At 51.5% G+C, this 12760-nt stretch overlaps 5 protein-coding genes across 5 annotated transcripts; 3 read left to right on the top strand and 2 right to left on the bottom strand.

Annotated features, from left to right (window-relative positions):
• Positions 1–640: 640 nt before the first annotated feature.
• On the top strand, positions 641–1262 carry CLUP02_09573 (C6 zinc finger protein; the record flags this gene model as incomplete). The annotated part of the gene is made up of 2 exons (XM_049288551.1): positions 641–706; positions 843–1262. 2 exons carry the CDS (start codon positions 641–643, stop codon positions 1260–1262), a joined length of 486 nt encoding a protein of 161 aa, XP_049145695.1.
• Positions 1263–5820: 4558 nt separating this feature from the next.
• Positions 5821–7284, top strand: CLUP02_09574 (uncharacterized protein; the record flags this gene model as incomplete). The annotated part of the gene is made up of 8 exons (XM_049288552.1): positions 5821–5897; positions 6045–6221; positions 6285–6390; positions 6464–6653; positions 6716–6845; positions 6956–7079; positions 7130–7165; positions 7234–7284. 8 exons carry the CDS (start codon positions 5821–5823, stop codon positions 7282–7284), a joined length of 891 nt encoding a protein of 296 aa, XP_049145696.1.
• Positions 7285–7308: 24 nt separating this feature from the next.
• CLUP02_09575 (CFEM domain-containing protein) lies at positions 7309–8898 on the top strand (the record flags this gene model as incomplete). The annotated part of the gene is made up of 5 exons (XM_049288553.1): positions 7309–7324; positions 7435–7832; positions 7902–7952; positions 8019–8469; positions 8540–8898. The coding sequence occupies 5 exons, from the start codon at positions 7309–7311 to the stop codon at positions 8896–8898; spliced, it is 1275 nt and encodes a 424-aa protein (XP_049145697.1).
• Positions 8899–9218: 320 nt separating this feature from the next.
• Positions 9219–11563, bottom strand: CLUP02_09576 (uncharacterized protein; the record flags this gene model as incomplete). Its single annotated transcript, XM_049288554.1, has 6 exons — positions 9219–9530; positions 9602–9874; positions 9948–10175; positions 10235–10790; positions 10836–11340; positions 11428–11563. The coding sequence occupies 6 exons, from the start codon at positions 11561–11563 to the stop codon at positions 9219–9221; spliced, it is 2010 nt and encodes a 669-aa protein (XP_049145698.1).
• A 689-nt stretch (positions 11564–12252) lies between these two features.
• On the bottom strand, positions 12253–12483 carry CLUP02_09577 (uncharacterized protein; the record flags this gene model as incomplete). The annotated part of the gene is made up of 1 exon (XM_049288555.1): positions 12253–12483. The coding sequence occupies one exon, from the start codon at positions 12481–12483 to the stop codon at positions 12253–12255; it is 231 nt and encodes a 76-aa protein (XP_049145699.1).
• Positions 12484–12760: the final 277 nt, after the last annotated feature.

Consider the following 12760-nt stretch of genomic DNA (forward strand, 5'->3'; position numbering starts at 1 on the left):
AATTTCAGCTTGATCTTGTCATCGCCCCTTCCCCCTGGTATCGAATTCGTGCTATTGGAGTTCACTTGATGAGGATTGGTGTGGTCGTTGATTGTGCTTTCCTGGGTACCGGCTCTAGTATGGGCAAGATGGCCCACAGCTTTCTACCTGCTTTCTCAATAAAGCTGCTAGAGCTCGATATTCTTTCTGTGGAAAATGCGTTTAGCTGCAAATCCTCACTCCTCGTTGGGAGATGATACTAAGGTGATGTGGTAAGCTGACACGACATGGCTCCAGTCAATTCGCTTCCGCGTCTCTAATAGGGCAGCTGAGTCAAGGGTCAGATTTTGGTGCCGTTGAAGGAACATCTGAAGGCCGAATTATGCTGCATACGCTGGGATCGACGGATGTGGGTGGACAAGCGAGGCGGTTGGGGTCGCGATCAGTTGCTTAGCCTATTTTGACAGGAGGTATCTCTATTGTAGCGGCAACCTTTAAATGTCAGCCCTACCGCTCCTCTTTCACGTCGCTTTAAAGTCTCTATTGAATGTCCTAGAGCCGGGGAGTGCGAAGCTCTCGGTAACGCCAGCATCGACTCCACGGTTTTACCAGAAAAGCATAAGCTCGACCTTCCATGGCAGATAGAGCTCTTCAAAAGCCAATGGCGCCGGTGGCCCCGGTTTCGGCGCCCCAGATCCTCAGCTTTGCCCTCAGGGACCGGCCGAAGGTAAACCGCCGGAGACAAGCTCCGAAGTCTCGGGCAGGCTGTATCACATGCAAGTGAGTTACGAGCAACATGAAGACACAACAACCGCATCTGAGATATGCGTTCCGATCAATTCTCACCGATGCTTGTGATGCAGCGAGCTAACGCAATCATTAGAAAACGACGCATCCGTTGCGATGAGGGGAAGCCATCCTGTCTAAATTGCGGCAAATCAAAGCGAACTTGCGAAGGATACGCACCAAAGTCCACGGGAAATGAACGTAGATTGCAGGAATACCGCCCACTGCTCATTCGACCCAACTACGAGATGTACATGTTTACTGCACAACTCGAGAAAGATCAATTCGAGTATTGGATGACATTCAGCAAGCAGTTTACTCTGTTTCCGTCGGATCTCATCACACAGCTCATACCACAAATTGCCCGTGAAGAGCCGGCCATCAGACACGCAGCGTTTGCCATTGGCGCAGTCACTTTGGGCAGCGATAGTCGCCTACAATGCACCAGTGGCGCGGGTCCATTCATGAAGGATGCTTTGCAACATTATGTAATATAGGTAGTAGAACGGCATCGGTATCTAAAAATCAACAAGTCGGCAGGATGCTAGAGACTAGCCTATCTCTACTCAATATCCGCGATCCAGCCTTCTTATCTGGCTTATTCAAAGATGGTCAAATCTTTGGAGATTTGAAGCTGGAGACTGACCCGTTCCAAGGAAACCGATCTTGCGGAATTCATCTTCCGCGCGGTAAGGTGTGGGGGTTATCTTCTCATCCCCAGCCCGTACACGACCCAGTGTTTACGCAACCGGTGTCATGTCTTTACTTGACAGGATACCTAACTTCAATCTGCTACCAAATGATTGCAATGATAAGATAATAGCATTGTTTTATCTTGGGAATGGAGCATCCTGGGGGAAGGGTTAATAGATTGGCGCACGCCGATGTACTAATCCGTGTTATCATCCGAAGATGATTTACGTGTCCCTCGCTGTGTAGGATAGAACTCGATATGCCGCGCCCAATGATGCACAGAGTATAGAGAGACTTTCAACTGTACTAGAAATTATGAAGAAGCGTTCGCGCCTTGCCTCTGAGACTGAGTCGCGGGAAGATCCAGCAATATGCTCCTAGCAGATGTACCATCCAGCCGACTGAGATTCTCACCTGCCTCACACGCGTAGAAACGATGACCACAAGACACGAAAAGACACATTCAGTCGACCTTTAGAATAGGCTCGAAGAGAACGTCGACAATGCCTATCTCGAACCAGGCTCTCAGAGCCTCCCATCGAAGAACTGGCTTACCAGATTACGGAACGCCTTGTTGCGCTCTGCTGAGACTCGAGGCGTGGCACCTGTTCCGATCGAAGAGAGAAGCGACAAGGATACTTTTAAAATATTCACGTTGTGGCTCACTGCAAACTGCACTACCCTCCCGTATGTTTCGAAATTTCTTCCTGAATTATGGCACCTCCGCGCGTAAGACTTGCTATAGTTCGCCAAGCTGATGAATACCATAAGTATGACCACTGGCATATCCGAAACCCTCAGCTTGGACTAGATCCTACTGTTACTTCAGTAGTCATCGTGCTAAGCACTCTCCTATTCATCCTTCCCGTTGCCTGGATGGGAATGATGGGGCCGAAGACTGCCATGAGTTAAGTGGTTCAGACTAGATACTACTTCTGGTATTACTCAATCCCACGCTTGATGAACGTTTCTTTCATTGTAATCAACTCGAAAACCAGCTACTACTTTTCTATCGGCATTGCGCTGCTACAAATCGCCACCTTGATCGGTTACACCATCATGGCATCTATTGTCAGTGGGTAGACTCTCACGGCTGGTTCTGAAGGCGACCTCGGCTTGATTGTGGGTATCACAATTAGTGTTGTTGGCGCACTGCCCATATCCTTCTTGGGCCACAAGTATCTGCATTACATTGATTAACACTTGTGGGATCCATCTTTTGTTGCTCTCGTAATTGTTGCCGGCGTCAGTGGCAAGTCGGTTGCTGGTGCGGGTGCCGAGACTGTTGCGAGTTCACCAGTCTTGACGTTTGCCGCTGCGTGTGCAAGTCTGTGTACTAAGGTAGTTGGGCTCCGTTGGTATCGGACTTCGCCGTCTACATCGACCCATCCACGCCAAGGAAGGTCTTGACTTGCGCATCGCCGAGACTGGAGTAGGCTTACGCCATCTACAACAGAACCAAGATCTTTTTATGCGTGTACGTAGGGTACAGTGTTCCTTCAATTCTGCTACTCATTCTAGGTGCCGCTGCAGGTGCCGCTGTGCCAGCAAACGAGACTTGGGCTCAGGCCTACGGTCTCTACTCCGTTGGTGGTATCATCAATGCCATAACACTCCTCTGGGAGGATTTGGAAAGTTCGTCTCGGTCCTGTTGGCGTTCCTGTGCTTGGTTTCACAGCCTGCACACTATATTCGCTCTCTATTAGCTTTCAGTCTCTTCATCCGATTCTCAGTCGCCTTCCCCGGTATCTATACCCGCTTGTCATTGTGGCAATCATTGTGCCCATCTCAATTGTTGCCAGCTCCAACTTTTACAACTCTCTATCGAACTTCCTGAGCGTCGTTGGCTACTGGACGGCTTCGTACACTAGTATCGCGCTTACTGAGCACTTCCGCTTTCGTCGGGGCCGGTATTCTGCGTACAACATCTCTGACTGGGATAATCCAAAGGCACTCCCGCTTGGATTCGCTGCCTTGGCATCGCTCTGCTGTTCTTTCAGACTGATCGTCCCTTCTATGGATACTGCGTGGTATACTGGACCCATTGCAGTACGGACCGGCGATATTGGTATGCAGTTGGGAATTGCTCTTGGTTCACTAATATATATAGTGCTGAGAGGTGCCGAATCACAATGGAAAGGTCGAGGTAGATCATCTTAGTAGGAGCTTTGGGTACTTACCATCTTCCTCACCATAGTCTCCGAACTTTTGAAGCAGTTTGATTTCCTAATTAAAAAAAAGATGTAGCTTCACTGTCCCTAGCTCAAAACTGGAGACCGCCGTTCAGAGGTAGTGAGTGGTATCGTCATTGTCACCGAAGGCCGTCTCGGGGTCCCCTCAATGGACTTCCGTTATGACTGCCACATGACTTTACCGTAGTAATTTGAATGAAGTAGCCTCCACATAGTGGTCGGCAAAACCTCGAAGTCTCGCGTCGCTTGATGGCTGACCTCATCAACCCAGCGAATGTCGTGCTCACATCAGGTGCTCAAAGACTCCTCAATTGCATTTAAGAGCCGTGCCTACCCAGTTTCCCTTTTGCAATTAGACAACTTTCTAAACTTGTCAATCTTCACATTGATAGTCGGTTGGGTTCCCCTAGCCCTCTCACGACAGCTGAACTAGACGCAAAGCGATGCGTTGATGTTCCTAACTAATTTCCGGCGTGCGACTTCGGCGGATTTGACGGCCTTCGCAGTTGCCGACAAGACTGCGAGCATATCTACGCATGACTTCAAGTAAGCAATAATCTATCAGGCGCTCTCGAAACATATGTATTGCAAACGGCCCGAACGAAAAGTCCAAAGCATATCGAAAAGAACTGCCACGTCAAGCGTCGGACAATGCCCGGCCTCTTGTGAAAGCAAAGAGTGCATCTGGGCCCAGAAATCCGCTGCGACTCTGCGGAGAAGTATGCCGACCATGTCCTGGGCCCCGGCCGATGGCCGCCGTTGAAATGGAAAAGCAATGGGATGCACGAGATCGGGGCACTGTCAATCTAAGCTGCTTTCAGGGGAAAAAGAAAAGGCACGAAAACAAGACCAAAAGACCTTAGCAATCAATGCGAGCCGGCATCAAGCCGCCCGAACGGCTGTCGCAAGACTAAGATTCCATTCGGGTCGCAGCCGACGTTACCCTCTCTCCTCCCATACGAAAGAACAAGGCACTAAGCGCCGACGTCGAGTCGCCTCGCCGGTCACAAGCAGCCTCGGGGGCTTCAGCTCGGAAATTCTTGGACATTGACGATCCCCTCTCAAGTCTCATTGTTAGACGGGTCATTGGAAACACACCAACTCGCCTGGTGCGACGCTTGCTAGTTAAGGGGGGGGGGTAAAGACGCGGCAACCAACAACGGCGCGGAAAAGCCAAACGCGACGGGAAAGTTCACCATTTGCCACAGCAGACTCTAGGCTATTCTTTGCCGAAATTTGCATCATCACAAGACTTACGCGACTGGCTGTGAACCACGTTGCCTTTCAATTTCCATAGGGTCGACTCGTGGGAAATCTCAGCAAGAATTGAGGAGAGACGTTCTTCATCAATATCAGCGAGGGAATATCAGTGGCTCGAAGTCTCATCCCCACAGAACTAGGCAGGCCAGGGAGCGACCATCTGTTCACAGACCGTTCTGCCGTCAGTGCCGCGAGGCGAGATGAGGTAGGCAGATCTCTCTCAGATGGCTTCGCACGCACGCACGCCCAGGTACGACACGCGCCGTTCATAGAGCTACGGCCTCGGGCGTCCACTGTCGCGCGCGGAGCTTCGTGGCCAACGAGGTGAACACTGAACAAGCATCCTGGAGGCAGAGCGCCATGTGTGATGCAAAATGAAGTATGGCACAACCTTAAGCTCTTCCCAAGCTACCTGACGCCACGCCACGATGGGCTACTGTACAGCGAGTATGTGTCGGTGGCAATCAACATCTCTTCACGAGAGGAAGAGACCAACTCGCGCTAGGAACTTGGCTCAGGTCTCGGTCAGCGGAAGACAGAAGGGGAGGAGGTCTAGGGGCGGGAGGGGGCAGCCGGCTTGTTCGGCCGATCTCTGGCGCAACTCGAGCCATATCCGCCAGCGAACCCCTGTACCGCCCCAGCAAAAGGACCGGACTGGGCTCTTTCCAACTCCAACCAGCTAAAGAACCGGCAAAGGCAGCATCGGGGCCCTCGTTGTGGTCGTCTGTTCCCGCTCGCTCTGGTTTAGAGTTAAATCAAAAGCGGTCAGCCGTTGATGAGACGAGGATCTCTCATCAAAGGTCAAACCGCGGTCAAATCCATCCACGGAAAGACAGGAAATGATGGATTGGTTTTTCTTTCAGTCTTGTCAGTGTCAACGTCAACGTCAATGTCAAGTGTCAGTGTCACGATGTATCTACCTACATGTGACAGAAGCAAATATGGCATGGAGCCTGATCCGTCGCCAACGTCAGCAATCTATGGAGCGTAAGGTACAAATGTGCCATAATCAGATGCTTTTTCATTCTTCTTCGTCTGCTTGCCGCACTTTTCGATATTTTCCTGCAGAAAGACGTAAAAAGGAAGCAGCTTCACCTCGGCAGGCTTGCATCTAAGCAGCACTGCAGCAGTCAGGGACAGGGGCACCCAGGCAGCGCCATTCCGACAAGGGAATGGCTTCGTGCGGGGGAAATTGGCATCTCCCCAGACAAGCTGCGATGTGGCCCTCCCCTTCCTGGGCCTCGTCCAAGCTAAAATTTGTCCTTGTCCACGTCGTCAAACGGACGCGAAGGGTGCAGAGCCTGGCTTGGTGTGGTGAGATTGACCCAATCAAGGCAGACATGACACACGGGTGTTACCTCGATGGGATACCAGAGAGAGGGGGATCACGGTGGTTGCTTGTGGCTGCCGTGGTGTTCCTGCATCTGCCCACCTTATCTTGCCTGTGTCTGCCTTCTTGTCTGTCGCTCCGGGTATGATTGTATGTCTGGTGCCACCATCTTTCTCTTAACCTTAGGGCGCCAGACCCGGATGGATTGGCAAACCTTTTTCAGCTCAAGTTACCGAAACGCGCGACCTTTGCGTATCTGCATTATGGACTTGGACGGGCAAAAGTGGCCAATCAAGCTAACAGAGTTCGCATAATCACCAAGTCGCCCAGATCCCTCTACGGAAGCAGAGACAACACGATTGGGATGGCGTCTTCAATGGCCTTTACGAAGTGGTATCAAGGTGTTCTAGATGGTTCAATACGGGCAAAGACTGGAGCTATAGTTCCGAGTGCGCTTGTGCCACCCAACAAACAGTCCAATATCATCCCGCATGTGGCAATGTGGCCTTGGTCAAGCAAGGCCAGGAACCATCATCATCTTCTCAATTAACTTTGCAGAGTCTAGAAGCCCCCAAAACCTACTTCACCAGGAACCATGGCCAGAGGTTCATCTGACAGCTCCGGACTTCAGCTCGTCTTACTTCTGATTCCCTAGAGACGCTTGGCCAATGGCAACTTTTCGATTTCCCCATCAATAGCGTGACAAGCAGCCAAGAGATGCTCCCGCCATTGTCCCCAGTCACCCCGGATTTGGCCTGGAAAGTGGAAAGGAGGAGAGAAATTTGATCCCAGCTACGGAGAATTCTCCATTTCCGAGAGCAATTGACTCAATAATACATGTAACCACAAGTGTTGCACGTCCGCCAGATCCCATACACAATTTCACCAGTCATGGGATTCAACGCTTATTGAAGCGCAGCGCCATGTCAGCTAACTACTAAGATGAGTGGATTGGCTCCGAAATTACGCCCGACCGAACATACAAAAGTCCAGCTTCCCAACACTGCAAAGCCCATGTCCATCTGCATCATGCCACTCCCCTGATGGGGAATCGATCTCCTTCTTCACATGTCCAACGAGATGAGTACCGAGCACAACCTGCGGCCTTTACACACACAGAGACACCACTTTTTCTCCAATACGCGCCCTCGCGCCATAATGGCCAGGATTCGGAACTTAGCTAAGAGGCAATAGAGGTCAAAAAAGCCCACTTCCCCGGCCTCGCCTTGACCCAAGAAGATCCCCGTCCTAACGGAGGACACTGTCCAATCCGGTATTCCCACCCGTCCACACCCCCTGCTCCTCTGCAACCCTCGCCTTTGCTCTATACGATCACCGGCGCAGCCCTGAGGCCTGCAGACCACTCGAAGGTCGGGTACGCGCGGGGAACTTTCGACTACGAGGTAGGCCCTGTTCTCGCTCTCTTCTTTTTTCATCATACCGTTGCAACGCGCATGCACATGCCGACCCCATTCGGACCTAGCAACCACTTCTCACGACCAGGGTCTCCCAGCTATCCACTTTCCCCCAGATTCTTGACTTGCTTGCGCAGTAACTCTACTGACGGAGGTCCTCATCCATCCGGGTTTTCTGTGACTACTTCAGTTGCTTGCCAGTGGTAGTCACTGGACTCGCTACAACTGCTTGTACATGCTCTCCAGGATGGAAGCCCACTTCTAGTCGTTTGCCCCGTCCCAGCCCTGAGAACCTTGGTTATTAGGCTCGCCAACTAGGTCCATGCAATCCCTTCTCCGTTATGAACCTCGAAGTCATCCCAGTCCGAACATCCCGCCTATACCCATACAGCCGAAAGGCATCAGGGTGCAACCACACGTACCCTCTACTCCGGCTTCTATCTACATAAAGTCTGCTCTCCCTCAGCTTTTCTCAGGCTCTCTCTTCTCCTCTGCTTCATCCACACTCGCTTGTCTTTCATACCGACACCTGATACCCACTACCACCTTACACTCACAACCCACCAACAAGCAACAATTATCAAAATGAAGTACGCGTATGCTCTCGCTGCCCTGGCCGCTGTCGTCGCCGCCCAGGTTGACCCTACCATCATCCCCGAGTGCGCTCGTCAGTGCTTGCTGGACGCCACTGCCTCGGCCACCAGCTGCAAGGCGGGCGACTACGTCTGTTCCTGCGAGCCCGCCAACAAGTCTGCCATCCAGGCCGCCGCCACTGGCTGCGTCGTCGGAGCCTGCGGTGCCGACGTTGCTCTGAGTATGTCTACATCCATTCCTATGTACTACCAAAGTAGCATCATCAGAAGGCTAACCTCACTTCTCAACAGACCAGGTCCTTCCCGCCTCCGACAAGCTTTGCGCCGCCGCTTCGGCCGGCTCTGGCATGTCTGCCTCAGCTTCCGCCTCCTCCTCGGCCGCTGCCTCCTCGGCTGCCTCTGCTGCCTCTTCGGTCCCCCCCGCCAGCATGCCTTCCGTTGCCTCCACCACGGCCGTGACCGTCACTGCCTCTCCCTCCGCCAGCAGCGTTGTCGTCACCTCTACCCGCGCCAGCAACGGCACCGCCTCTGCCTCTGGCACCGCTTCCGGTACCGCTGCCGCTACCACCTCCGCCGTCCAGGCTGGCGCTGCTGGCCTTGCCCCCATCGGTGGTCTTGCCATGCTGGTTCTCGGTGCTCTTGCCATCTAAGCTACCAGACCACTGGAAACATGGCTCTTGGAAGTAGAGCTCGCCCGGTGCTATCTGTAAAGATAGATGGGTGGACTCTTTGTACGCTCATGAGAAAAGCCGGAACGAAACGATTCATGGTTGATGGTGGATGATTGAAGTTTTCTGCACCGCCATACGGAGGTTTATTGCCCGAAGTCATGTGTTTGACATCGGGCATGTAGTTCAAGTCAAAAGCAATACAAGTTTTTTAATACCATTACTCAGTCTCTCTTCATTATCTTGCAAAACAAAGTCCAATATCGCTCCCTCTAAATTACCCTAGCAGGCCTGGGGCCGCATCAGAGGAACCAAAACACAACTGTCCATGTTAAGGTTATCGGCATCAAGATCTTCTTAGCTAGACGTCCGACGACAGGTGACCACGAGCTATGCGGGGTGTTCATGAGAATGTTTGCCTGCTTGCTAACATCCGGGCACTTCCCATCGAGCAGATCCTGCATGCTAGACCTCTTTCCCACGGCCGCTTTCCCGTCCGGCATGCACTCTCCCGCTTCGTACCCGCGCCTGAATTCGAGCGCATTGGCAAACATCCGCGCCTTCTGATCAGTGGTGAAGCCGTTCTGCGGTATTTTGCCACGGCACGAGGAGTACTGTTCTCCAACCAAAAGCTATCCGTTAGTGCTCTTCTTTGAGTCCAATGTGAGGGCGGCAGGACACTGACACTCATGTAGTTATTGATCTCAACCGCTGGACCACCAACGCATGTTACCTGCGAGCATTGATAAACCACGTCACGATTACCCGAGGTCTGGGTCGCGTTTGTCAATCCATCTTGAATGAGACATTCCTGGCCGATCTCATTAAACGTATGACCGAGACCAAACCAGTGACCAACATCGTGAACAAGTGTTGTGGCGTCGCCTCCCTGAACATGCGCCTCTTCAATTACAATACCGTCTGCTTCATCGAGCTGCTGGTTTGGGAACGTGACGTACTATGCATGATGATAATCAAGAGTTAGTCATTGTTTTCTTTCATGATCAGGTAGTTAGTTGGAATAGCCTTACGCTGTTGAGTTCCTGGTCATTCTTTTCACTGCTTCGCAACCCATTGACAATCCAAACGGTCAATGTTAGCTTTCCAGGCGCGCGTGTGCGGCGTTGCCAGTCTAATAATTTAGCCTCCTGTCTGGTTACTCTTGACCAGTCCTCATTTGCCTTTGGCTCCCACCAATTGAGTGCCATAAAGCGGAAGTTGATCCTCACTGCTCCCAAAGCCTCGTTCAGGACATCGATCTACACACCTTCAGTCCCAATACTCTGACAATCTCTACAATAGATGAGTAAGAGCTTACCTGTCCTTTCACCCTCGACTCCATCTCATTTGGTTTCTCGGCGGTCGAAGAGGCTCTCATATAATGAAAATATACCCCAACTTCCATAGAGTCAACTGCTTTGCAATTGCTAAAGCCTCGGAGATCCCTTGATACTAATGGTATCCAGTCGAATACGTTGTCAACGAAGGCCTTTCTCCTTGCCAATCTCTGAGAGTATAAGTTTTGGCACTCGGAAATATTGGCTGGGATGGAGACTTTTCCCATGTCGACAGGAGCAGGGTCCTTTTTGGCAAAGTACTCGAAATACGCCGTCTCAAGGATCGCCAGCGCCCGGGCATTGTTATTATTTATCGACTTTGCCGGAACATTGACATTGAGCTCGGCTTGAAACTGCTCAATCGTTGATTTATCGGGAGGTGTGACAACTTGAGACTCTGGGACCGCCAGAATTGCTGTTTCGTTAACACCTTGGAAGCTGTCCGATGGTTGAGCGGCAAAGGAGGCCGTAGTAGCTAGCTCTGGCGATGATACTGTATAAGTAGCTTGACCGGCACCAAGAGAGCCGGTTCGAGACCTTTTCAGTTTAGCAAGAATTACTAAGGTATCAAGAAGCACTTACACTTGAGTCGATGCAACATTGCCCGGGTCATCAACTGCCTGAGTGCCTGACGCTTGAGGGGCACCAGGTGCAGTGGTTCCTGATCCCTGGACCTGGACTAACGTAGAGCTACCGGGACCTCTGGGTACGCTGGATTGCGCCTGAGAACTGCGCTGTGCCGAATTCGAGTTTGGAATACTTGCTGATGCTTCGCCGCTTTGTACAATTACTCTAGATGAAGGAGCTTCCCTCGAGTCTGTTATCCCTCTCGAAGGGACCGCTTGACCAGACACGCTGACTTGGACCGAAGACGCTGCTTCTTTGGGAGAATTGGGAGAGGCAGGCACAGCAGATGATGCAGGAGCAGCCTTAGATGTAACCTCTACATTCGCAGAGGAGGGCTTGATGATTTGAATAGAAGGCTGCGCTGAACTTGGACGAGCTTCTGATACGGGTGGTCTTGCTACGGAAGAGGCCTCTTGCGGTGTGTTGGGCCTGGTGCTTGCGGGTGGAGGAGCGGCTGGTTCTATATGCTCTCGTGTCAGCAAAGTCTCGCACAACAAGACATAAAGCAGTGAGTCCGCCTTAAGGGCCTTTCACTATTTGTACTGACCTGGAGAGCTGACTGGCACCGGCGGCCTGGCGACAGAAGATGCTGGAGCATCAGAAGTTGACAAGTTGCTGAAGTTTTGCGCAGACACCCAGGATAACGGCCCAGATAGGAGACAGATGAAGGCAAGGAATCTCATGTTGAAGTCAACTCGAATTCACTCCAATGGTTATTTTCAATATTGAATTTGAGCAGAGATATCTCAAGATGGGAAGACCGTGCCGATCATTATTATACGCTTCATGTGGACCATCTCCAGAACTCGCTTGAGCTATCCAAAACCGTTTGAAGAGGGTCTCTTCAACCAGATGGCTGGAATACGCCACGCTCGCTGCTAGCAGAGTGAGGCTGGATGCATTCGGCATTTTGATTCACACATGCGGGGAAAACTGGCAGCTTGGGTAGATGAACGAGCTGAACAGCTTCTGCCAAGCCTGTCTCTTTGAGCCACAGACGTTGGCGGTGCTTCAGCCGCAGTGCTTCGATCCATCTCCGACGTCGTCTGCTGTGATAGGCGGATTTGACAACCTCCTCATATGGAGAACAATGTCTTGAGATATGTAGACAAAAGCTCCCCGCAGCTCCTATTCCGCGAACCACCCGAGGCAAATGCTTCGACGGTGTTGAATTCACTCCACAGAGCTGCTGATCATTCCAGCAGAAGCAGCAAAGATGGCTACGGGCGAACATGTCGTAATTGTTGTTTCAGTGCTATATGTTGCCTCATTCCACGATGCCAACAAGCGGTATTCCGTAAAATTTGGCTAGATTCTTCACTACAGGCGGGTCACATTCGAGGTCATCTTTCAGGCGGGGAATGCAGCTTTCTCATTGACATATCAATGCTATTGCGCCACAACAGCCATTCGCTCGAATACCCTGGAGCGTATTGGATGTTTGCGGCAGTCGTGTGCTACTCCATAACCTACTACTACCAAATTGTAGAGCCATCCTAGAGCCCAGACTTGCGCCAAGGCTGGCCATTGAGGCGTCTCTCCGTCCTCGTGACATTTTTGCCAGGCATAACACCAGCTGCGCTTTTAGACAGGCAGGTAACATTCTTAACGCATCTTTAGCTTTGAGTTTAATTTCCTTAGCTTCCATGACTGCCGCCACGGCTCAGCCCTAGGATTGAGACACTGGAGTTTTGGGATAGACTGAAGTTCGGACCGAGAAATTGGATTGTGTCCCGCATCATCCGCGCCCGGGGTAGAGAGTAGAAGACATCTTAGTGAGCTGAGCAATCGAGGACACCAATGAGAACCCACAATGGCGATCAAAGAGAGAAAATGCGGGCGAAAATTCGTCCCCAAAGATGGCGAGACAAATATGCAGC

Source organism: Colletotrichum lupini, chromosome 5 (assembly GCF_023278565.1).
Source record: "Colletotrichum lupini chromosome 5, complete sequence".
NCBI classification, from domain to species: Eukaryota; Fungi; Ascomycota; class Sordariomycetes; order Glomerellales; family Glomerellaceae; genus Colletotrichum; species Colletotrichum lupini.